Source organism: Argopecten irradians, chromosome 7 (assembly GCF_041381155.1).
Source record: "Argopecten irradians isolate NY chromosome 7, Ai_NY, whole genome shotgun sequence".
NCBI classification, from domain to species: Eukaryota; Metazoa; Mollusca; class Bivalvia; order Pectinida; family Pectinidae; genus Argopecten; species Argopecten irradians.
This window is the reverse complement of record NC_091140.1, coordinates 27,339,774-27,367,224: the sequence shown is the minus strand read 5'-3', so window position 1 is coordinate 27,367,224 and position 27,451 is coordinate 27,339,774. Positions and strand designations below refer to the sequence as shown.

Genomic DNA, 27,451 nt, shown 5'->3' with positions numbered 1-27,451 from the left:
ACTTTGGTGTGTCTCAGCCAGGTGACAGAACCCAGAGCCAACGTCACAGGGGCGAGCGCACAACACAAGGCCAAAAGTGATGCGGTGTCAAGGGAGAAGTTATAGGGTGAAAGAAGAGAAAAGATAAGATCCTACATTTAATCGCCTTTTACGATCGTTCAAATATTGTGTGTACTGTTCTATAAGAGAAGTAAAGATGTATGATATGTATGGAGTTATTCTATACAGCTCTATCATTATGGCATTAGTTGGCAGCTATATAGAGACGTTGTGTACATTGTATACAGCTATACAGAGACTGTATACAGCAGTGTACATTATATACAGTCATTTAGAGATACGACATGAAAGTGTACATGAGTACAGATATAGAGACTGTGTCAAGTTGACTAATGACAAAGCCAATCATATATATATGGTATATATATATCCACAAGCACGCGCCTATAAATGTGGACAGGGCCCTATCGATCGGTGTCTCTCCCGCGCTCTAGCATCAGTTCAGAATTCTACACTCGCTAACATTGGCGCATTTTGACCCTGTATGTCCAGGCGATTGACTGGACCTAAGAAGCTGGTATCCCTGTGAAACTCGACCATCATACCCCATTTGTGCCCCAAGGAGGGACTGTTGTGATTCACGCTCCTGTGAGTATTGTAACATCTATAGGAAATGTATGATCCTCATTGCACGATATAGAACCACTAGTATTGTTATTGTTATTGTTAACATTTAGCCTCCTTATCATATGATAGATTATTCATGTAATTACGTTTTATTTATAAACATCTATTTATCGTACTGTAGAGATCTGCCTTGTGATGTGACATGGTATTGTGGTGTAAAGTGTTTTAAGACATTAGGAGGGTGGACCCGAGCATTTCCTCTCCTTCACTGACTCGTTTATCAAGTGTAAACAAGCTATATGTAGCTGTGTTTATTGTAATTTCCGTTGTCTACCATCCCCAGGCTTCAATCTACATCGGCTCTCAATACATGGCTCTAGCAGGTTTAACACAACTACTTTGTGCTGGTGTTATTGTTTTGATTTCTTGTATTATGTTTTGTTTTTCCTTAATGAAAAAGTATAATAAATGCCTACAATTGTGATTAATGGCATAACAACTTTTTATTTCATTACACATACAGTTATTTCGTCAAGTCAGTAATCTAGATAACCACCATGGAATCGTTGTCTTGTATTAGTTATATAACATCGACAGATTTATCAAGCCAAAAACATCAATATGGGTTTATAAGAATTTGAATAATATCAGTCCATAGTTTAACATTGTTTAAGACTTGTAACAATTTCACTAAATCTAACCGCATTGAGTATTAATAAGGTTTCAGTATTACCATTACTATCTACGATAGTTGTGACCTGGTTTTGAGTCACTGTTCTTGGTTTGAGATACTGTTCCTAAAGCTAAAAAATCACTCTATAGTTTAACATTATTTATGACTTTAAGACTATTAATTTCACTATGTCTAACCACATTGAGTAGCGATATTAATAAGATTTCATTGTTACCATTACTATCTACGCTATATGTTATCTGGCTTTGAGTCACTGTTCTTATAGTTTACCATGTTAGACTGTAATCTAACCTGGCTTTGAGTGACTATTCTTATAGCTAACCATGATAGACTGAAATCTAACCTGGCTTTGAGTCACTGTTCTTATAGCTAACCATGTTAGACTGTAATCTAGCCTGGCTTTGAGTCACTGTTCTTATGGTAACCATGTTAGACTGAAATCAAACCTGGCTTTGAGTCACTGTTCTTATAGCTAACCATGTTAGACTGTAATCTAACCTGGCTTTGTGTCACTGTTCTTACGGTATTGGGTCACTGTTCTTAAAGCTAACCATGTTAAACTGAAATCTAACCTGGCTTTGAGTCAATGTTCCTAAAACTAACCATGTTAGACTGTAATCTAACCAGGCTGTGCGTCACTGTTCCTACAGTAAACCATGTTAGTATGTAAACTAACCGGGTTTTGAGTCACTGTTCCTAAAGCTAACAATGGTAGTCTGTAATTTAATCAGGCTTTTTAGACACTGTTCCTAAAGCTAGCCATGTTAGTCTGTAATTACACAAGGCTTTGGTTCAGTGTTCCTATAACTAATTATGTTAGTCTGTAATATAACCAGACGGTATGCTAGCCTGTAATATAACCAGGCGGTATGTTAGTCTGTAATATAACCAGGCGGTATGCTAGTCTGTAATATAACCAGGCGGTATGTTAGTCTGTAATATAACCAGACGGTATGCTAGTCTGTAATATAACCAGGCGGTATGTTAGTCTGTAATATAACCAGGCGGTATGTTAGTCTGTAATATAACCAGGCGGTATGTTAGTCTGTAATATAACCAGGCGGTATGTTAGTCTGTAATATAACCAGACGGTATGCTAGTCTGTAATATAACCAGGCGGTATGCTAGTCTGTAATATAACCAGACGGTATGCTAGTCTGTAATATATAGCCAGGCGGTATGCTAGTCTGTAATATAACCAGGCGATTTGTTAATCTGTAATATAACCAGGCTTTGATTCAGTGTTCCTATAACTAACCATGTTAGTCTGTAATTAAGCGAGACTTTGAACCTCTTTTCCTGTATCTGTAGCTTACCACATTACTAGTTAACAAGAATTCGAAGCATTTCCTATCATATTTTACGGTGTTATGTGGGTATCTAACCAGAATTTAGAAACTGACAACATCGGTAACCATATATATTTGACCTCTAGACATAGCTTTGTCCTAGTTACAACACAAGTAAGTGGATAAGTGGCTTCCGTGATATGGCCTGTTGTAAGTGCAGTTGAGATCAGTATTTATTGTACATAATTATGTCAATAGTCGATGTTCGGAGAAACGTCAAGTGTTGTACATGGTACAAGGGAAATGACCTTTATACCCATATATAACAAACGAATGTTCTGGTCCCATCAACATCTACATAATATTCGGATTATGTGATTAATTTCAAAAGTTGCTTTAGATATTCAAGTCTGCCTATTTACGTAATCTCTCTGATGTCGGTGGTCTCTGACTAAGACGTATCTAGCTCTAGATCTTGTTTACCATAAGATGGATTATGCCCCGCGGTCCAACAGACCATCGTCATTGATCTGGGCGTATTCAATTAGAGAGGAATTTAGTACGGTATATACCAGTGATTCGATAACCGAAGGAAACCATAGGAAATCGCAAGTGATTTGGTATTGGTAGGCCTATGTTAATTAAATTCACTGGAAATCAATACTTAATTTAAAATTATCAACCGTTGTTATGGACGTCGCATCCATCTTCTCATATGACTAGTACAGGTTAAAGTATTTGCTCTTTGCATCAGACTAACAAGGAGACCTACTTAAAAGTAGTTGAGTCTTCTGTAATGTACAGTATTCTCACTTGTCTCAAAACCCAGAACGTGAGCGTCATTACGACGTACATGTTAATATCAACTGATTTCAGAGCATTTTCGAGCCAAAACTCATATCAATGATTCATTGAGAAAAATTACTTGTTCCCTTGGCTGAAATGATTTCTAGATTCTTCAGCTCACGGTTTGGCAATTTGTCCCGTTCAGGATGTAGAGTAAAGTAGTTTCAATCGCTTAAATCGACCAATAAAAGAATAACAAAACATCTATGCTAAATAAAATATTAGCATGTCATACTGACGTACTGGCGAGACAAGTTAACAAACATAGAGCGCTTTCGCCAGGAAACTCCATAGAGATGCGATAACAAAAGGATATGTTTTCTTTGAAATACTTTCTATTGACCCATGCAATCCAATGCATCAACACTGTGTATTATTGAGATTACGTTTTCCTCGTGAACATTTCTCGGTGGAGTTTAAACAAAAGATGACAGGAAAATGTCATCCTGATATAGCCCTACAACTGACGTCACAAAGTACATTGTAAATACACATTCAGTTTCAGCATGCAGATTTCATCCATAGTAAATCACCTATTAAAGATGCTCCACCGCCGACAAATGGTATTTTTTCACTATCAAAAATAGGAACAGACGATTTAGTTTTTTTCTTCAGTTACAAAAGTTACTTACTTTACACCATTACCACCATTGAAAAGTTTGAGCTTCTGATTTTATTTTAAGTTAAAAATATGAAATATTATTAATTGTATCCCGAAAAAAAAACCGTGGCACTATATCCTATATGGAATGCAATACTGATTGCCCATGCACCAAAGGCAAATTTTTTTTTCCATTATTTTTTGTGTTAATTAGACATATATATACATGATTAAACACCAGTTATTGTTCAAAATGATGAACACCATTTATGCTCTGTCGCCGGTGGAGCATCTTTAAGTGTTATTTGGGTAATTATTAAAACAATTCATCGTCATTGTACATAAATGCGTTTTGTTTGTTTCGTGCATTTATAACGACCATGTTACCGTATTGTTAATACAGAAAGATAATATTGTGGTGGCATATGTTCAACAGGAGTTGGAGAGGGCTACAGTAATCCATGATTATAGTCAACTCAGTAATGATTCCAGCAGCACATATTTACGGTGATCATCAGTTGTATTTGCTATACCCCTATAAAATAGATACTGTATAAACTTTATTGATAAAAATGGCATAAATGAACTGTTCCGGTGTAACGTTGAAAATTGACCTCCGTTGAAAAATGACCTCGGGTCAGTTTTCAACGTTGAAAACGGACCCCGAATGCCGTTGAAAATTGAACATGCCGTTGAAAATTGACAGTGTCTAGGTCAATTTTCAACGGCAGGTCTGTTGAAAAATGACCGTTGAAATATGACCTGGGCAAACTATCAACGGATGGTCTTTTGAAAAGTTTGTACTATGTGGTGTTCACTTCCGAACCAGTGGATAGTGTTACAAAACTATAATTATGTGATATTATAATTTGTTTCTTAATGATTTTATTATTTTTATATTTTCGACGATTTTACGTTTGTAAGGTATTCAGTAATTATTAATGTATTTTTATTCCCTGCAATACAAAAATACGTGTATTACATATCTGCGTATGGTTGTTTTGTGTTGTTGTGTTGTTTTTTGGTTGTGTGTTTGTGTGTCGTTTATTGTGTGTTGTTGTTGTGTTGTTGTGTGATGTTGTGGTGTTATGTTGTGTGTTGTTATGCTGTTGTTGTGTGTTGTATTGTGTTGTTATGTGTGGTTATGTAATGTTATTGTGTTGTGTGTTAATTTTGTGTTGTGTGTGTTGTTGTATGCTGTGTGGCTGTGTTTTTGTTGTGTTGTTGTGTGTTGTGTTGTTGTTGTTGTGTTGTGTGTTGTTGTGTGTGTGTGTGATGTGTTGTTGTGTGATGTTTTGTTGTTATGTTGTGTTGTGTTGTGTTGTGAGGCGTGTTATATTGTTGTGTGTTGTTTTTAGGTGGTGTTGTGTTGTTGTTTAGTGTTGTTGTGTTGTTTTTGGATGTTGTTGCATTGTTGTTGCGTGGTTGTGTGTTGTGGTGGTTGTGTTGTGTGTTGTTGTGTGGTTGTGTTTTGTGTTGTTGTGTTGTGTGTTGTTGTGTTGTGTGAAGGTTTGTTGTGATGTTGTGTGGTGTTGTTGTGTAATGTTGTCTTGTTTTGTGTGGTTGTTGTTTGTGTGATGTTGTGTTATTTTGTTGTGTTTTGTTGTGTTGTGTGGTGTGTTGTTGTGTTGTTGTGTGGTGTTATGTTGTTGTGTTGTTGGTGTGTTGATGTGCTGTGTGATGCTGTGTAGTTTCGTGATGTTGCATGGTGTCGTGTTGTGTTGTTGTGTAAAAACGAGTTCTTATGGGGTCTTTTTTCAACGGGGTCTATTTTCAACGGGTCGTTGTTAAAAGTGCGCTGAAAGTTCAGTTTTCAACGGTTTTCGGGGTCATTTTTCAACGTTGAAAAATGACCCGAGGTCAGTTTTCAACGGGGGTCCATTTTCAACGTTACACCGGCGGACTGTCCAAAGAACTGTTAAGATCGACTGTTAGAATGTGCTGTTTGACCGGAGTGACGTCGCAATGGGATATAACAAAACAGTTATCGACTGGGTTTTCGGGCAACAGAGTATTTGTTGGACCCTCACACAAACTGTTGTTCGAGTCTTCGGGTCAAACAAACCATCTGTAGCCCTCAATTCCAGTCAACAACGGTATATTATCACCACAGAACACTCAAATATCTGATTGTATGATTTCGTCCCAGCAACTGAAGGTCCCCTTGAAGATCCAACTTAGTTGTATCAATCTATTCTGACTCCAATGATTACAGATAACTTCTCAACTGAAATATACAATATTGAATAATGCCTTCTGGTTTTAAAATATAGATATAGACTTCTCAAATAAATCAAACAATGCTGAATATTGCTTTCTGGTTTTAACTATAGATATAAACTTCTCGAGTAGAATATCATACTGAATAATGCCTTCTGGTTTTAAACTATGGATAGACACTTCTTAACTGAATGATCATGCTAAATGATTATAATTTACTCTAAGTTTTAATGTATAAATAGAAAACATCATAAATACAGATATTGATATCAGTAAGTTTGACCAAACGTATGCCTGATTGACATATCATACATGCATATGAGCATCTGAGAATACGAACATGACAAGACAATTTAAGTCCCTGTGTCAACAATGGATACAGGGGAACGAAAACAACTATCTTTGCATCATGATAAGTGAAAAGTGACTGAAAAGTACAGAGATAAAGCAACAGACACTTCAAATATCAGAACATATGTTGAGCGCCCTATTAAAAGCTCAAAAATGGACACAAAATGAGACTAATTGCACTAGACGAATTGGTCTCTAAACCAACAAACTATGTTGTTACTATATTTTATATGTTAATGCCTAGCCGGATGGCAGATACAAAACCTTCATTGAAAATACAGTTAATTAGAACAGAATCGCAAAAGTAGAGAAACCAAATGCTATAAGTGGCATGTAATCAAAAGATCTAAGAGTTTTCGAACATCATCTTCCTTTTGATCTAGATATCTTACCCACAGAAAAGCCAACTAATGACCGAGTTAAAATGTTTCATAAAACGAAAGAGGTTTTATTACTTTGTGTCTGTTTATGGTATTGGGAAACTGTCATTTTCATCAACTTTAAACTCCTCAAGCTATGACAAGTTTTCAGTTTAATTAGACCGTTCAAACCCGTAAACGAGCAACGTCTATAGAAGAAACATTCAAGTTTTGATTATAAAATGTGATGGCGAAACAGTTGAAAGATGCATTTTTGTTATCCATAGTTTTATGGATTTGGAGAAAGATGGAAGTACCAAATGGAAGAATTTTGATAAATGTGTTCTACATCTCGTGAAATGACATGTTACACTGTTGCTATGAAGCTTGGTGTGCGTAGCTGTCATGGTTTGACAAAGTTACACTGGTCTTCCATTTAGGCTGCTGTAAGATTTATATCAATGACATGGAAATTATTCCCGACAGAAAGAATAATTCTTGATAAAAACATATCGGCATCTTTATGGTTACATCATACTCAACTTTCTTACATATAACCATACGATAAGAGTAAAGGAAACCTCAAAACCGGGGGCCTTGTGCTACTGCATAACTCATAGAGTACTTGTCCCTAACTGCTTCAAAATATGACATAAACAATAATAAGTACTTCTTTCCGATATATCATTTTTATAGCCCCCAAAAATTCTAACCTTCTTAAAATTTCACATGTTCAGAGACATGGAGGAACAAGCTCCCAAAAAAAATTCAGAAGCTAAGAAAATGTGTAATTGCACGAATAGTAGCAATGTTGAAGCATGGTATAGAAGCCCTACATATTCACAGTCCATCCCATTGAGATAGATAGTTTACATCACAATAAAATGTGAAGGGTGTGTGTTTGGAGAGGGGGAGGGGGTAATTGCACGAATAGGTTCATCTGTGTCGAGTCTAATGCATATGCCATAATACTATTCATTATCTTAGAATATAGGTTTTACATGCAAATGTGCATGTATTTTCAGGAACCGTCACCCGTCACCTCTGTGCAAACCATGCAAAACAAACATTCGAAATTGATCGATTGATTTCCCTGGCCTCCATGTAGTCGGGAAGCGAATGGGAACGGACGACACTCACTCCTCAAAAACAATAATAGAACAAAAAGGATACATAAGGATACGTGTGTCTAAATAGGAGCTTTCTATCCTCAACTTCGTGTTTCATCAAAGCCATTAAGGCAGGTATAACAGTCTTTGTTACACATTTGTTAACAATGGATAGAATGATTGCCTTTCATTTATGCTAACAAAACATTTTCTAAAGCATTTTGTGTGATAAATGAAATATTTACAAGCCATATTTGTTCCCTTTTTTGCCATTTGTTTGATGTAGAAAGACATTCATTTTTTATTGTCTGGCTTCATGTGATAAACTAAACCGTGTTGTGTTCGAATTCGTTTTCAAGAGACACTATACAGCTTGAAATTTAGACCGGTTTAACAACGCCAAAGACGGTTACGTAACAAATGAATGCTTACAGAATATTGACAAAACATCCAATGCTCCAATGTTATACTTCAGATAATCAGGTTCTAGACATAGTTGTAAAATAATGACGCACCTATGCATAACTATAATCGTAATTGTTAACAAGAACCCGTCAAAGATTTTAATTTCCGTCGAGATCTAGAGAGAAGAGCAGATAATCTGTCTTACTTGGAATACTTGATTGATATTTTGCTACATTGACAATAGCCTGTATCGTGACACGCCCTACAATGGGCAAAGGAAATAATGGTACAATGTAACTTTGTCGGCAAGTAATCAAATATCAAATAAATTTTAGTCGGAAATAAAACACGATTCTCATATCAATGTTCTGCTTACAATTTTCCTCTTTCGAATATTAAATTATTGCTATTGCATGTGGGATATTTATTATCGACAGTTTTTACATTCTTATATCTGTTGAGTAATGAATTTTGGTGTTTGCTATATATTGTCACTTGCCAAGTATTCACCATGCCCTTGTGTCGAATGAGATGGGTATGTTTGCCTTCCATTTACGATTGTTGTACACAAATAATCTCTGATTTTGTTAGCAGTTGGTATTGTTGATTTTTTAGTAGTTTCTTGCATAAATGAGTCTGCATAAGAGAAAAGTGAATACGATAGCGCTGTTAAGTATTATTTTGGAGCGTTTTGGCATTTTTATTTGAGTATGAAAAATGTAAAAACGCTATAAAAGAAAAAAACATACAATTTAGCCAATATTGCTTAGTGAATGTTTAACTAACATTGTCTGCTTTCACTTTTAAACCAAGAGGCCAAGTCTGTTCATGTGTATACAAAGTCAGGATTGTATGTGGCCTGTAGCGTTATGGCACTGCCCCCTGTTAGTTTAGTATGCGTGTTTGTTCTCCATACCTGTAATCAGACTATCCTCAGGTAAAGGTGTACAGCACATATGTCTGGCCTAGAATTACCTCAACACAGTGATGTGAACGTTGGACTGTGAGTATATACAGATATCTTCAATCAATGATAACTCTATAATGACATCATTCGAGTATTATCATTACGATGTATATTTCTCCACGTTGACAGTTTTAACTCTGATTGCTCATTAACGTTCGTCTTTGTTCGGTCTGTAAGATGGCTTTGACTTATCTTCTTAAAGGTTTACTGGGAGGGGGCGGAGAATCATCCATGAATTCCAGTACAATAACAGGTGAGTCAGGAAATCAGCTGGTTTATACAGGTAGTTAGGACAGGTAGGTTCTCTATTGTCTTACCTGCATGTCTATTGTCATTAGTGATTATTGTTGCATGTTGTTATATAGTTTAGATATAAGCCTAAATAAAGTGGGTCACAACCCAGGAAATAGTATTATGATGTATCATGTGACCGATGAATGCTGTTTTTAAAATAATAAAAGGCCAAGTGAAAATTATATTATTCATAGTCTGTGCATGTTTATAAAGTGCAGTAAAATGTACGTCTAATAACTTAAAATGTCCGATAATAATGTTCTCTTTACATCTGATATTATGTCCACGTTAATTACCTTATGAGCAACTGACAAATTATGCCTGCTAGGCCTACCATATATGTATACAAGACAATCAGCGTTGTTGGCAGCTTTCTTTTTCATTTATAGAAAGTAATATTGAGAAACTATTATGTTCGTTGGAGAAATTATTTTTTAAATAATATAAATGAATATGTTTTCTGATTTTTAATGTGTTTACATTGGGAAGTTTAGTTCAGATGATGTTAAGCTGACAGGAAACGACAATATGTATTGAAAATGATATGTTTATTAAGCTAACAAAGCTTTATAATAAACATCACGTAAGCTACACATGCTTGGTAAAATATGAGAGCTGACAAGGTTATATATAGTGTAGGTAAAAGGCGATGTTATATTTCATATCTAATGATATTGACAGACAATAATTATTATTTTGCAGAGTAAAGTTATCTACCTCATACCAGTTATTGCTATGACGATATTTATCATTTATAGCACATCAATATGTCGTAATATGGGTTCATATACAAACATGTATACACGTAACTACAATCATTACTAAAACAATTTTCTACAATACAAATTAGGATTACGTGCGAAAGAAATATCCTTGTATATATAGTCATCATATTATGCATAAAATACTCTAATTATGTTACATAATTGGTAGTATTTTTACGTGTTTGTGTATAAAATACCGTATTTATTGGGAGTAAACATGGTGATAAGGCCAAAAAAATTATATGTCTGTATATGGTTACCCGACCGATCCTAATTTTTTTACCCCGACCCTATTTTTTTCCACTTTTCTATGAAAAAGAAAATTGAAAGTCGGGATTTAGATCACAGACTCCGGTTCCGGTTATTATTTAGAGTGAAAGACAGTAAAAAAATCCTACAGACCTACCGGCTCTTTATTTTTGCCAATATAACCCTAAACACACATTTTTTTACCTAAATATGTTTTGTGTTGACATACACTTATTGATCTTCGTTGTCTTTCAGAACCTTTCACTACAACCCCTACACCTATAATGGGTGACGAAAGTCAGGAAACGCCAACAGAAGCAGGTACTGTCAACCTGAAACCACCATCTTATTGATTCTTCACCTTCTGGAGTCTGTACAAAAGATTTATACCATGTGAATGTACGCTTGGATACTAGTTTCGTGATCGTTAACTTACAAATTCTTGTAAATCTATTTTTCACTACCAAGAAAAAAAGTGGAAAATTATTGGGTTACAGCCTAAGATATACTTTATATTGGATAGCGGTTTTTGGATAGTGTATCTAAATAGTTTAAACAGTAAATCGGTGGTATTGTTTTAGATGGAAATGGGTAGGCATGTAACAGTCAACTCATCATCTTATAATAAGTATGATCGTCTGTAAAAGTGTAGAACAAACAAAATATGATTTAGGATGTGAACATCACTAAAGTGTCCATCATGTAACGAAACAACAACTCAGCATTATTTTAAAGTAATTGATATAGTGGTAGGCGTTAGTTTGTTATTTACTTATCACATGGACGGTCATTTTCGTGGGTAAAAATATTTTCACTAAAAACAGGAAAATATATTTTGGTGGTTTAAAATTTTGCGATTTTGCTGTAATAGTATATGGTTTATATTTCATCAGTTTCTCAATAATTCGTGGATCACATTTTAGCGAACATAGCAATGTAAAATATCTCCCTCCGTTTAAACATAACCAGCAATACGCTCGGAATTAAAGCGGTGTTTTTAATGTTTATTTTTTTTTTACAAAATGTCTTCCGGGTCATGTCTTGTTGCACCAACCTGTAACAGTGTGCCGATTGTACCACAATCACCATTTTAGCATGCGTTACCCAGGCGTTAGTATGGAGATAATGACAATAAAAGGAAATTCCTTCTCCGACACTGCGTGTTGCGCATTTTAATGAAGATTAAGCATGTTCTAAAAACTAAATTGCCGAGTCGTAATCAAAAGCTGCCACATCAATCCACTGCGGTACAAAGAGACAAACAGACAAAGAGCACAAGCGCAATTGAATGTTAACGATGTACAAATAATATTGGGCCTTTAATTACATTGTGTAAATGGAAGTACTTTCTGCGTAATGGCATCCAAAATTTCATTTCACCCCCATTTTCACAGAGCCTACATGGTGTGTAATACACTGTGATATTGAGATGGTAGAGCTGCCTTGGTACTAAAAGACTATCAAACACGAGTAGATGTCGGGAATAATCCCATCACTATGGCCGATGTTCTCCCGTTACAGAGATCGATACAGCCTGACGGATAGGCTTACAGCTTATCCTTCTACAGACAGGCAAATTAATCTGCGCCGCTCTTAATCGCCAAGACGACATGTCTTAATTTACCACAAACCTTGGAATGTTCTATAGTCTCTTCATAATCGAGGTGTTTTGCATTAACTTGAAATAAGAGAAAACATATAACATTTTAGTAATCTTACGGTAAGATACATTTTGTGTGTTGTTATAGTCCTATAGGATATAAAACCAATGATCTTAGTCCTAATGTAATCTGGGATGTATGATTGAGAGTAAAATGTTTCAGTCTTACGCCCGCTGCCCCATTGCATGATCTAAAATACGACTAAATATGGGATCTTATATTTCTCGTCTTCTTAACTGATTTTCGTATTCCCTAGTTGACAAAAGAGATCTCACTCCTCTGAGGAAAGTTCAGAGAGTTCTTGATCAAGACTCCAAAAAAAGTGTCTACAAGAGATAGCAAGTATGAAAACTGATACAATAGAATCAATAGTCTAATAAATTAATCATAGGTTTAAAGGAAGAAATACAATATGTAAGCCAGAGAAACGTATTTAACATGATTGATGATGTGTCTTCTCATTCCCCTAGGTGCCATAGCCGGAGCCGTCTTTGGTATCGTCGTATGTCTCATCATCCTGGCTGTGGCAGCTTTCATGTACCGCCGACATAAAAGGTAGGTAGCTCCGATATCATTGCCTTGTTCTGTCGTAGTTTTATTGTGTAGACTTAAAACGTCGGTATGGCTTGTATATCTGTTGGGAGATCAAATCCAACATCCTAAAATATTTATACTCAAGAGCTTTTTATACACATAACTTGTATAAAACGGTGTTTTACTTTATTTGGGGCGATAGATCAATAGACTATAATGTTATATTAGATATTTTCAGTGTTTCTCTATATCATGAAATCTTTCGTGAATGCTTCTTTGCCATAGTTTAGAACTTTGAGAATACTTCATGGTAGATATTTTTCTTGGATAAATGCCATTGATTGCTATGATGCGTACAACTTTTTTCCTCTGTATTAACTGCCTTAAAACAAAGAATAACTCAGAAAACAGGCATTCTCTGTGATGGTAAGATCTCCACGATATTTTTTAGTATCCGGATTCAAACATAAAACGATTTCGTCTATATATAATTCCAAGGCTAAACATTATCTCTATGGTTTCTTTTGTACTATAGAGACCTGTTTGGCCTCTGATTGGATGATACTGTATTCTGATGTTAGGGTACAGGCTTCTATCGCCATAGAATAGAAAAAGAGGGTTAAATGGAAGTACTTATTTTGATCAGTGCTCTGGGAATCGATACGTTGGTCTTTTGATTCACATTATCAAGACCTAACCCTCCGGGTCCGCTGGGAATCACGTATTGAAACACCGTGACATGTCCTAATACACAACGGAAAGAGATGATAGGGGTTTTGTGGATAAAACAGAAGGTTTTTTTTTTACGAGAGAAAGAAATCCCAGTGGTAGACCAAATTAGTCAAGCTTACAGGATTGATTGTGTATACCGTTAGGAACTCAGACGATAACGTCAGTTTACCGCTAGTTCTCCTCTATGCCATTAGATGTAGACATTCGAAATAATTTTACCTGTATATTTTGAAAACTATTGTAATGACTGGGTTAATTGGACGTGAAAAAAGCGGAAACTCCACCTCTTTGGTGCTCGGTGTATTTCAGGGCAAATTGCGGAATACTTGCTTTAAATTGCATTAAAGATCTAAATATATATTTAAACCTCATCATTTCCCGACAGAACATAAATGATATTAATTATTTGAGCAATAATTGGTGTTTAATCGTGTATATATATGCCTAATTAACACAAAAAATAATATGAAATAATTTGTTTCGCCTTTGGTGTGTGCGCAATCAATACATGTACTTCATTCCATATAGGATATAGTGTCACAGAATTTTTTCGGGATGCCATTAATTATTTTTCATATTTTTAACTTGAAGTAAAATTAGAAGCTCAAACTTTTCAACGGTGGTAATGGTGTAAAGTAAGTAACTTTTGTAACTGAAGAAAAATACTAAATCGTCTGCTTCTGTTTTTATAGTGAAAAAATACCATTTGTCATCTAAATATATATTTAAACCTCATCATTTCCCGATTTCTCGAAACAAACTTTAAACAAAAACTTACTTAAATGTTCATATAAGTTACATAAGGAGAAAAGCTTAGCTTTGGATTATATCTTCTGTTTTGTTTCTAGAACTCGGGGCCTGGTATCGTATATTACTAGGTCTATATGTGACATGTCGAGATGGTCTTTAGTATAAAAGCGTGTTATAGAATTTAAAACTTAAACGTATGTTCTGTTTCAGGGAGAGAGAGGAATTGAGACGAGCCAAACGTTCCCAGATGTCGTCCATGTTGAATGCCGGTGTGTATATGGACACGACGACCACAGACAGTCTGGTGCCCTCACACATCGTCACAGGACCACATTCTAACCCCAAGAACAGTGCCTACAAGTCCCTCAACACACAACCAGACATGTATGATCAGGACTCAGACGATGAAATCTGAGGCAGTTTTGTGTTCTTTGGGTTTTTTGTTGAAGTAAAATTTCACTTTTATAATACGTGACCAAGTGCTACATCTCTTTGAATAATCTCAAGAAAGGGTAATTTGATCAAAAGAAATTAATGTCATCGTCTATTAGTTAGTGCCGGTATTGATGAAGATGTTATTTTCAACATGTAGAGTTCGATGTCGGTTTAAAATGGAATTCTGAAAAGGTGATGTGATGAACATTGTCAGTTTGTGGCATCACGTGTATATTGGTGTAAACCAATGACGTCATATGTCCCACATGGTGTGGTGGCTTTGTGGTAGTGGTGACACTACCATGACACTTATGACGTACCTTTTGTGACGTTACGTCCAGTCAAAATAACGTGTCGTTTGTCCGTGGAATAATGACGTCACAGAGATAAGGGAAATATTTAAACAGAACGGAACTAAAATGGAACACGGCTGCCGGATTGTGGATAGTTTTGTATCGTTAACCATAACACTGATGAATACTCATGAGAAAATTCGTCTTTATGTAAATGTATGTCAAGCTTTTCGTTGTACTGTGGTATAAGTTATTGTATCTGATAAGGATTACAAAACTAATTTTAGTCAATTGCGCAAACACGAGACAAGATTTTTACGATATCATTTATGATATTGCTTTTATTTCACATTCTTAATGAAATGGCTTAATAATTTCTCAGATTTTATAAAATCTTTAGTTTATCGTTTTAAGAATGTATTTAAATGGAACAGGAAATAATGTACAGTTTTCAAAATGTTTTAAAAACATTTTATGATGAAAATGTCCACTAATTTTAATACACATTTTTTCTTCATCAGATTATACAAAATCATAGTCTGCTGTGTTTTCATACCTTAGTCTGTTCTCGATTTCTATTAGTTCGGATCTCTACACCCCTGAAACGTGTCATAGCAAACTCAAGGTAGTTCAGCAGAAAAAAACTAACTTCCTTTGATTCAAGCAAATTCAAGGCAGTTCAGCAGAAAAAAACTAACTTCCTTTGATCCAAACAAACTCAAGGTAGTTCAGCAGAAAAAAACTAACTTCCTTTGATCCAAGCAACTCAAGATAGTTCAGCAGTTTAAAACTAACTTCCTTTGATCCAAGCAAACTCAAGGTAGTTCAGCAGAAAAAACCCAACTTCCTTTGATCCACGCCATTCGGTTTACCATTATTCGATTATTTTGGTTTACACCAAAGGGCTAACCTACCTGCTTATCCCATGGTGCACACAGAGCCTTCAGTTTTACTATAAAATATTCAAGAGGTGTAGAGGGATCGTAACCACTGGAAATCGAGGAAGACCTTAACTATTTTGTATAATTATATTAATTTGTTTTTAATTGGGTGTAACTTGTATAAATCTTTGACAAGCATCAGAACGTTTCATCACTGAGATCGATCACGAACCTTTTTATGTATTTAACGCAGTATCGTGTTTATATCTTACGTTTGTGTCACCATGATAGATTTATGTACTGGTGACTGATCTTTTCTATTGTTTGAAATATATACGTTATTGTATAAATGTGTTAGAAAAATTCATTTTAGTGAAGAATAGAGATAAGACTGGTGTTTTGTACAATTAGTCTGTGATGTTGTATATTGTTTGATTTTATAGCAATGGCAGATCCAGGCGTTTTGTGGCTTCATTAAAACCCCTATTCTCATAAATAATTAATGTTCTTAAAACAATGTATTTTCATATTTTTTACAATCATGGAAATTCCCATATGAATATGGAAACTCTCTTCCCCTAGATAGTTCTCTGGATCCGCCACTGTTTAAATATTTTAGTTCAATATTTAAAACAACCAGTGTAGTAGAAACGACTTCAGAACACGTATATATTAGATACATTTTATAAACTTATCATTTGCTTTTTAATTATCAGCATTATCATAGAAATATTATTGGATTGACACTAGCATTTCATTTCAAGTTCAGTCTGGTAAAAATCATCTGTTAATGGCTTCATTTGTAAGTACTAGGTTCACAGGAAAAAGGTACGAACTAGCCATCGACAGATGATTTTAATCAGATTGCTTCAGGTACACACTCAGTATTAAGATATTTCTAATCGCCACTGGTGCCTTATCTACTAATATTGGATTGCCAAATATACTCCTCATTAAATTTTGTCACTTTGATAATATTTAATAAGGTACGAAAGGCTTTACACATATATAACCTCACACAATGTCAGGAATATGACAACAGGTATATTATGCCATGAAGGCTTGCCACCAATCCAAAGGTTTTTCACAAGAATTCTAGAAAACAATTCCCTCCATTTTAGATCGAAGCCAAACCAAACATATCGCATATTTAACTGATGTTTAGAGACTAGTCCATAGTCCAAAATGTGAGGTAAAATTAATTTCAATCGCGGATCAACGCCTTAAATCTCCTTTATAATAATGAATAGTCATACGTACACTAAGTTAAAAGCATTACAACGTCCATATTGCCCACAAACATATATCTAGATTGTACTGTGCTAGTGAATCTGCCTAGCAACCAAATGTTTAGTTTTCATCCTTGTGTCAGGTCTGATGCAGTGCGAGATTGGTAATTGTGGGTTTCTAGGTAAAATAACATATTATTCTCACGTTTGCATTTTTTATTCAAAATTCAATCTTAAAATTGATTCAACAGCAGAAATAATGTAAACGAAACATTGATCGGTTTGAAGATTTTGAAGCACAAAGCGACCAGACTATCATGTACTGGAAAACCTTCCTTAATATTTTGACGACATCCAAATTAAAAACCTGGATACGTTAAAATCCATAATGCGAGAATCAATATGATCTTAGCAGGTCAGTGACAATATCAAGTTGGTTTTCCAATGACAAATTTTATTAAATGTTAATATTGTTTTATTTCAATATGTTAGTCACAACGAGGAAGGAATTACAAAGTTGTATTGATTTAGTTGTTAATGTGTGTGTTACGTAACAAGTTAGAGTTAGATTGTTAGATATAATGACACATTTATTGATGTTATATCATATGTACATATACAGGTGAATCTAAACAGTGAATGTTAAGGTATCGGAACTTAACAAACGTATACAGTAAATAAGATATACAATGTACAATATGATATATTAAGCATTCCCTACCTTATCATCCGAGAGGTCTTCCATCACATTGCCAAACCAGTCTGATAATCGTCCTATATAGTTATATTTATGGAGTTCATGTGTCGATACCATTGTTATATATGTTGTCTATTTGATGTAAATCATGCCAAATAAATTATGGATATAATGGTATCAGTTTCATGTCGTGTTTTCAGCATCGCGCCTGGTAAGCACTCTTGATTGCAAAGGCCTACTTTTATGTTGATAAGTTACAATCTGTCACAGACGATGTTCTTTGTTTTCTACATGATACTAGTTTCTATTATAAATCACAACATTGCTTGACTTAAAGGTCATTGGTGACAAAATCTCTCTATAAATCACTAACTATTCCTCCTTGCCATATATATCAAACAAAATATCTAAGGTCCCTTGCAACTTGTTTAAACTTGAGTTAAGAAGACTGCATACTTTATCAAGTGATAATGAATATTGAAATCTTCATAATTCTTTAATCAAGTTTATCTCCGTCTTCCTTTCCAGGAGTCATATTAAATCCATAATTATTCAATCAAGAGTTTCTCTCGTCTTCCAGCCCACGATTTATCAAGGTCAATTTAAAGTTTCTGATTTGGGCGATTCCAACCCTTGTCAGCTATGATCTGGAGTCTTTTGGTATCACTGAATAATGAAGTAGAAGTTTGGTTTCCTAAGTGTATTCATTCGAGACCTTCCTATCATCCATTGGTACCGTATACGAGATTCTCTCTATGAGAGTTGGGCGACACCCCAACATCTTTACAATGTATAATCACAACGCTCGCCCAACTACTGCGTTTTGTCCTTGGTGATTTTGCGGAGCGTTTTGTCCTTGGTGATTTTGCGGAGCGTTTTGTCCTTGGTGATTTTGCAGTGCGTTTTGTCCTTAGTGATTTTTTTTTTTAATCAAGACATCTACTGCTCGTATGAGAAGCTTCCATAAGCAAAGTGCAAATGAAGAATGCATCCGGCAGGCTTGAATTATGCTATGTCCTCTTTTTATAGTTTCAGTAGGGGTCTGATGAAAAATAATCTTCATTGTTAACATCAGATGAAATCGAACAAGCTTAAGAGTGGATCATTTTTATGAGCGACATGATTTCAGGACAAAAGATGTTCTTCTCTGCATTGATTCCATCTGAGTATTGGCGTTCCATTGCATGTTGATCCCAAATTGATACAATATATTTCAATGGAAGTCTTAACTCTTCTTGCTGGGAAGTTGCTATGTAGAAAAGGATCGATTGCTTTCATAGTAAATTTTGCTGAAATATTTCACCGAGTCTACATATTCAAGTGGATGGTTGTGGATGTTGCAGGAGTGGTGCACCCATGGCCTTGAGTTGAGCGTTCGCCCCTGTGAGGAAGGCTCTGGGTTCTTTCCCCTGGCCAAGACACACCAAAGTCTATAAAAGTGGCAGTTTCTGCTCCTGCTTAGTGCTCAGCAAACGGAGAGTGGGACGACTGGTTCGCCCGTTGTCAGTATAATGTGACAGGGTGGGGTGTGTTGCTTGGTGTCTTCGGCGGCATGCTTCAGTGATAAAGCACTATAAAAAGGCCAATAGTTCCACTATACAAGAAGACACAACATGAATATACCGCAGTCTCCCAAAACATGCACCTCGCACAACATACACGCAACACACCGCATACATGGGAGGCCGTCCTTACATGACCATAGCTGTTAATAGGACATTAATTAAAGAACCAAACCAAACCAAAACCCATGTCCTTTTGTTTACATTGGTAATGTGTGTCCAGAAAAGATAAGGTATACTTTTTTTAGGATGCAGCATCTTCATAACTGTTCCAAATGATATGAGAAGTTATCCACTTTGGGGGAAAATGCATTATACATTATATCTCTGAAATTTTCAACACTGATCAAATATGAACTAACGTCTTTGTAACTTTTCCACCATATATAGTAAAGACTTTTAGTATAGATAGCCAATTTGGATTATTTTGATCGCGGCAAGAGCAGCCATAGTATAATTCATCCTTCACACCCTAGGAGTTATTATCACTGATGTTATATCCACCAATAGATCTCATAGTAAAACTGGAGACAACAGAAGGCATGTGTAATTTGATCCTTTGATGTACACCAAAGGAATTATACAACAGTATACTATGGTTGACTGTCTCACTTTGTTACTTTGAAGATGGGTGTCCTCTCTCTGTGTGTAATCTTCAAAGAAGTCTATGGAAGCCTGTAATTGGTCAGATATTTTCTCTTAGACTGACTTCAGTTTTACTATGAGATAGTCCAGGCCCGGATTTCTCGAAACAAAAGTGCAGACTTAAGTCAAAACTTAAGTTTTTCTCCTTATGTAACTTTTATGAAAATTAATGACTTAAGTCAGTTTTTGACTTAAGTTTGTTTCGAGAAATCGTGGCCAGGGGTGTAGATACGTCAGTAATATAGTAAGCCATGGAGGATGAGGATAATTAGACAGGTTTGTACACTGTAGATATATATATATAATCTAAGGGAAGTAACATGATGAAGGTTAAACTGTTTGTACAGTAATAGTTATTGTAAAACATCATGAAAAAAGATCGAGCTGGTATTTAAGCTTCCAAAATATCTTAATTTATCTCTTAATTAATCATTTTAAAACAGATGTCATAATTAATAATTATCAAACATGTAACGTAAAGCTGTGTTAGCAACAAAAGGGAGGTAACTCTCTCTTTGTGACATAATACCATTGTTAAAAAATATATAACATATATATGTAACCATTACAATAACATCGTTTACTGCAATTACATCAATTTAAACATATTTGTCAAACTTGTGTATCAACATTAACCACTAAATAATAAATTCTACACTCATCTTTTCTTCTCAATTTAATTATACCAAACAGATTATTATTATGCAAAATGTATCCTATGTGGGAGAGTATTCCACAGGTCAGACACAATGTTCAATAACAACATCCATCTTGTCTAGCCTGTGTTTCATTCAAATACTTACCCCTAGCTAATTCCTCTCTTTATTCAACACATTTAATCCAATATCTTGCATTTTTTTACTTACATTTTGCCCCAGGATGAAGTGCCCTGACATCCAAACCTTACATGTTTACTACCTATAATTATGTAACTTATCGTCAACTTTCACTCCTTTTTTCACGTTGCCAAGTCTCTTTGGTTATCATTCATATTTCACTTTCTCAAGTCTCTTAGGTTATATTTATCACTCATTTTTCACTTTGTCAAGTCTCTTTGGCTAACTCCATTTTTCACTTTGTCAAGTCTAGATCTCTTTGGCAATCATTCATTTTTCACTTTGTCAACTTCCCCTTTCTGTCATTCATGCATTTATACTCTTCCTTGAGGCTCCTGATCTATCACCCATTCCCCTTCATTGAGGCTCACTGCAGGCACTCATTTTTTTCATTTTGTTTAGAATTCAAGCTATCACTCATTCTATAACTCTTTTTTTCCAGTTTGCCAATTTCCCATTCGTCACTCTTTTTTCCCTTTAATAAGTCTCCCGATCATTTTTTCCCTTCAATGAAGCTCCCTGTCTGTCTCTCTTTTTTTGTTGAATTTTTCATCATCACCTGTATATCACTCATTCTATCACTTGTATTTTGCAACAAGTCAAATTCTCTGTCTGTCTCTCATTTTTTCACTTTGTCTTTGTGTCGGTGGTGTTTCTTGTGTTTATGACTAGACTTGTGTTTCCTTGTAGAGTGTTCATGTTTATTTTTAGGACTTTTATCAGAATGGTGATGCTTTTTCTTCTTCTTTTTATGTTTATGCTTTTCATATCGATCATAGTTTGAATGTCCGTCTTTTTCCTTTTTTGTTTCATTTTCCACACTGTCCTCTCTTGGTGAGTTCTGATCGTTAGAATGTTTTCTTTTCTTCCTATTTGAGTCGTTTACAGAACTCAGAATCATGTTGGTAAGAAATCTCTTGTTAGTTGGTGGAACAGCTGGCTTTTGCCTGAATTAGAACAAAATGATATAGATTGTAAATTAAAAAGTGGTTGATGACATTGCATATACACTCTATATCAGTATCAAAATTCATAATCAAAGAATAAATTCAAATTCTTGTTACTCACAAAATTTGATACTCGTACCATTAGCCTACTTGTCTTTGATGAAATATAAACAATTAAGTTTCAGACATAGAAGACAACTTGATTGTCCATGCAGAGAACTATAGAGATCTAGAGCTGTACTGTCAGAACCTGGCAACTACCCAACAATGGTATTAGAACCCACATCCGAAAAGTGGAGGGCCATGCAGCAAAACTTGTAGGTTACTTAAATGACAAGACAACTCATGATCAGTCACTTCTGCCCATTTTACCAGTCTGCAACTTTAAGCACTAGTCCGATGCCCATGACTAGTAATTTAACAGCTGGACTAGTGCCAATTTTAATGAACTAGTCTGATTGGACTAGTGGCTCCCCATTCAATTAATATTGTTAATGCTATATTTACAAGAGCGGTGGTCAATTGCATTTTTCAACACATTTGAGTGCATTCTTTATGTGATTATTTCCATCCAGATGCATCATTTTGTGAGAATTTGTGTTCAAGAAAGCACCAAGACTGCAATTTGTGTAAAAATTGTAAACTGATCATGGCTGAATTTGAAGCAAACTACTGTAAATTTAATTTTGACAAGTGATTTAATAATCAGACTAGTAAAATTTTGGGGTAGTTTACTTTCCAAATAACTAGCAGCGAAGCAATTAGCGTCACAGACTGTTTTACTACGTATAAACTATTACTATAAATCATAAAGAACCATTTTTTGCAATTATATAAGATCTTTAAAGTCCTAAAATGTAAAACTCTGTATTTATAAATTAAGTTTATGTATTTCTGAAAAGTATTGCTTCGGCTACAAGCCTACAATGTAACTGTAATTGACTAACAAACATACCATCCTAGTGCACCAAATTCTTTGGCCCGTTCAGCACCCCTCTTTGTTTCATTTAGTATCTCTTCCACTGCTAGTCTGAAAAGAAAAATACCACCATACATGTGGTTATACGTGCATATTGTACTGCAAGTTTTTTTTTTAATTAGCTATAACAAATCATTATAAATATATAAAAGTCATGAAAAAATATTGAAATGATAGAAAATGCTCATATACAATGTATATCTACAAGTTATACATGTACATATTCAATGTCCCATAACGATGTAGGTAAAATAATTTTACTGTTTATTATCCCACCTCTTTATTCTGTCATCCTGATCGAGTAGAGTTACTTCCCTTAAAGCTTTTTTCAAACTTTGAACAAATATTTCACCGTGTAAGAGTTGAATCCCAGTGAAAGAAATGTGATTTTACAGTTAGCTAAACATTTTCTTATACGATGCTTATATAGCTAACTACTGCTAGATCTAGATATATCTAGTCCATTCGTGTTTTGTGCACTGAATGCTGTTTGCAAAAACTAACGTTACAGAGTACAGAGTGCGTAACTACTTCGATTCCTTTCAAATCAGATACCTTGTTTTATATGATATTATGCCTAAAGTTGTAAAGTATCAACACGATATATATTCAATAGGCCTACCGTTCAAGAGCTTCTTCGTCCATCGTGATTCACTATATCCATGTAGGCCTACTTCGATGTTGTCCAAACGGCGTGCATCAGTGTAAACTTTGTTCACGGTTTGTTGACGGAAGTCGGCATTCAATTTTCACTGCGCATGCGTATTGAAACTACATTTAGTGTGAGAGGCTGGCTTGGACTTGGACTTCACAGAAACACAAATGCTGTGCATTTTGAATTAGAAAAACGAAACTAAAAGGCGATTTGATTGGTTAACTTCAGGAAAGGTATGTCTATAATTGTAAACTACATTTCCTTAAGTTCCATTAAGTCTAGGACTTAGTGCACTTCGGACCTAGCTGCTCTCCATGATCATGAGAGACGTCTTTCAGTTGTCTTTGTCATGTCATAATCATGCATTACATTCGTCCTAATCGTACAGAACCGGGTACGATTTATACTTCTGAACGGTCTATAGCCAGGTAGTCTGTAGAACGAAACTTGTCTGAATGACCATAGGCATGTCGGATCGTCGCTATCCTAATCTTTTTAATACACGGGAAACAATGCCATGATCAGCCTTGTTAGCCAGTTAATTTCATTTAAAGTACACATCCACTGCCAACAATTCAACATTCAGCAATGTCCTTAATTGGGCCAGATAAAGGAGACATACAGACACACTGACAAGAAGAATTGAGTGGTTATAAGCTTGTTATTTAATATTTGGAAGCCACTACCTATACAGTACAGCTGAATAATATTATAACTAAATACAACACATCCTAGTCAAAGTGGAAACTGGAAAGCATTCCTTTACTTCGCTGATAATGATCCCGAACTTCTACATATATATATATATAGTCAAATTTTGGTGTGGGGGCAATTTAAATTTTGGCACTTTCGTATCAATTGTCAAATAAGCAAAATCTGACCACATCCAAAATATTAGTGTTAATTTTGAAACATATCTAAAATAATTTTAAATTGTGATAAGCAGAAAGTATTAAGCTAACTTTGTTAATATATTGAGCCATGCATTATTGGCCAATCCTGTTAGAAATGAAGAAAAAAAATCTTATGGTTTTAGTGATATGGACAGTAGGAAAAGAAATGATTGATGTCTTCATTATGAACACTATCAATTAATTAAATGATCATTTATTCTGTCAAAATTTGAATTACTGACTCCATTTTTTAACTGGCATAATGAAATATTAATAATTCTAGGTGTACAACAAGCAACATTGTAAATATGACTTTTAAAACTTGGTATATACCCTGGGTTAGTAATATCTTCATCTACAATATTTCATGTATTCATCAAAAGCAGGCCCTTTATAACCTGATAACAGCAATCATGATTATAAAATGAGTCTTTATTGATGATAGGTGTACAAAACATATACACCATACAGGAGTTTTGTACACCTATCTTGATACACCATAATTAGCCTCATACAAGGTCACAATAATCTAAATATGTTAACAGCCTGAAGTCAATAACTATTGGTAAGTGAGCTTGAGACCTATTATTGCAGGATTTCCCTCAAGTTTTGACTTTGAGGGTCCCTGAACTCCTTGATTGGAAATTCACATACCTTGGTACTAACATATGGGAGTCCATTTTGATAAAATTACTGCCAATTGTATGCTCAGGTAATCTTACTCTGTCATAAAAAATATTCCAAAATGCTAAATGTTACTTGCGGTTGATTTGATTTTCACGTAACTTTTCATTTTAATTACCATTAGATAGTGTTGTTTTGTTAAATCAAGTTCGTTGAGTATCGTTGGTTTAAGGTGTTTGACCAATTAATCAAGTAAGAAATCTGTAATTGAGTTTAGTCGGAATTTCCTGACATCACAGTAAAAAAAAGTGTGTAATTAGCAGGTCAATAAAACATGCAAGAAATGCCAAAGAAAACTTGTCACAATCAGTTGGTTGTGTGTGTTGTCGCTCATATCATCTTAAATATCAAATGCAAGTGTCTAAACGAATTGAAGAAGACATAAGCACTACCTAGTAATGTCAGTGTTCGATTGGTTACACAAAACTGATGATCGATCATGAAATTTCAACCGATTCTCAACACTACCATTTCAGTGATTTCACATTGAGTGCCATCATTTTATTTTGGGAGTCCTTGGGCTATTTTGTTTGCGTCAGAGACATGCGCAGAAGATACAGAAAACCAGCGTCAGTGAAAACCATGTGTTTATTCCATAGCCTGTTTGGACAAAAACATACTGGGTATATATAGTCTATGGTATTGGCTGAGGTCACCTTATGACAGGTCAGCAATTTGGGCTCATCACTGGATCGATCCTTTAGAGAGAGATTTAAAATGAAGTACGTACAGCCGACCAATATTCACATGTACATGCAACCTTATACTTCTGTGAAATTTTGACAATACTATTTGGTTTCATTATTCTATTAGTTTTGTAAGCAGTCACTTAAAAGATGTACATCATCTTTGTCTTTGTAGGAAGTAATTTGGTAGTGAACAATACATGTACATGTATATTGTGATTATTTAAGCATTAAACTAACTTTCTATGGCATCTATGGTCTATATAGATACCAGAGCTTTGCAGACAATCTTCATAATGGGCGCTAGCACATTATGAGATGATTTTCTGCAAAGCTCTGGCATCTATAAATATAGACCATAGATGGCATAGGAAGATAGTTCAATGCTTATATTTACATTATTAACTCATTTTATGGTCTCTGTATTAAAATTGTTTAAGCTATAGTAGATCAGGAAAACCGTAACGACGATTTAATCCACAAGATGGAACAGCCATTTTGACGGTGATCAGTTGACGTCACCACTTCAACATTAGTGACGTCATAATGGCCACGTTTTGGGTGGCAGTTATATACAGTCATATACTCCACTTTGCCTTTAGTTTATATATAGTTGAAGTGACAAGTAAATGTAAATATTTCACTAGGGCTGCCACGATATGGCAGAAACGACCATTATATATTGTGATACACAACAGCTGTATTGTGATGTATTGCAATATTTTGACCTGAACATAAATGGTGTTAATTTTGTATATATATTCCATAATAAAATGAACCTTTAAAGGTTAATCGTGTTGCTGAGTAACAAAAATGCTCCAATGCGATCTTGATGAGAGTGTCTGACGTTATTAACATATCAATTTTGTCCCTAAATAACAAACAGATTAACGTACATTTGTCCTGGCAAAATAAGCTTATAATCATGATTAATCTTCAAAGGACCGATCGACTTGCAATTATGTTTTGACACATGTGTAGGAATTCGAAAATGGTGGTGGGTGATGAAGCCATGTGTAAATTCATATCTTCAATGGGTTTTTTATTAATGTGTTTCGAGAATTCTTCTGGTATTGTTGATCGATGCAGCGAATCAGCTTGATAATATTTCAGAAACTAGCCTAATGCCATATTGTTTATATTCAATGTCATGCAAATGTTTGAATCACTTGAACATTATAGACGTTAGTTACAAGCATTTAACCGACATCAGAATCGAATGATAATGAAAGCGATACATGGCTTCATATTATTGGAAAGGAAAACAAATACGGCTTGCTGATTTGTTGTTTTTATTACATGACATTTTAATCATATCAAATCAATGAAATTATGATACTAGGAAAAAATAATCGTTAAAAAACCGGTACAAATGAACTGTATTGTGGTACAATATTTTTTTATGGTGCATTGTAATATACCAATATACTGGTGAACCGCAGCAGCCCTATATTTCACCTTGGCAATAGACAAAAGGCAGTTTGACATAACACATGTGTTATATGTGACTCACTAGGGTAGACTGACTTAAAGTACATAACTATACCTACTGCCTGCACTTTTGATGATAACGGTGG

The 27,451-nt window shown here is 35.0% G+C and overlaps 3 protein-coding genes across 5 annotated transcripts in view; 2 read left to right on the top strand and 1 right to left on the bottom strand.

The window, feature by feature from the left end:
* The first annotated feature begins 362 nt into the window (after positions 1 to 362).
* LOC138328018 (uncharacterized) lies at positions 363 to 18,164 on the top strand. 3 transcript variants are annotated; one of them, XM_069274592.1, is made up of 5 exons: positions 363 to 648; positions 9,671 to 9,721; positions 11,031 to 11,096; positions 12,907 to 12,991; positions 14,663 to 18,164. In XM_069274592.1, exons 2-5 carry the CDS (start codon positions 9,700 to 9,702, stop codon positions 14,865 to 14,867), a joined length of 378 nt encoding a protein of 125 aa, XP_069130693.1. In that variant the 5' UTR covers positions 363 to 648; positions 9,671 to 9,699; the 3' UTR covers positions 14,868 to 18,164. The 3 variants fall into 3 exon arrangements, with proteins under 3 accessions (XP_069130693.1, XP_069130694.1, XP_069130692.1); XM_069274593.1 differs by lacking the exon at positions 363 to 648 and adding an exon at positions 9,113 to 9,504; XM_069274591.1 differs by lacking the exon at positions 363 to 648 and having other exon boundaries at positions 9,631 to 9,721.
* A 2,420-nt stretch (positions 18,165 to 20,584) lies between these two features.
* LOC138328019 (protein POLR1D-like) lies at positions 20,585 to 23,693 on the bottom strand. Its single transcript, XM_069274594.1, has 3 exons — positions 23,579 to 23,693; positions 22,933 to 23,007; positions 20,585 to 21,977 (listed from the first exon to the last, which is right to left on the bottom strand). The coding sequence occupies exons 1-3, from the start codon at positions 23,599 to 23,601 to the stop codon at positions 21,650 to 21,652; spliced, it is 426 nt and encodes a 141-aa protein (XP_069130695.1). The 5' UTR covers positions 23,602 to 23,693; the 3' UTR covers positions 20,585 to 21,649.
* A 5-nt stretch (positions 23,694 to 23,698) lies between these two features.
* The window catches only part of LOC138328015 (kinase D-interacting substrate of 220 kDa B-like), a 55,301-nt gene continuing 51,548 nt past the window's right edge, over positions 23,699 to 27,451 (top strand). The window contains exon 1 of the mRNA XM_069274579.1: positions 23,699 to 23,844. The gene's annotated coding sequence lies outside the window, so the exon portion shown is untranslated. The remainder of the gene's footprint in view (positions 23,845 to 27,451) is intronic.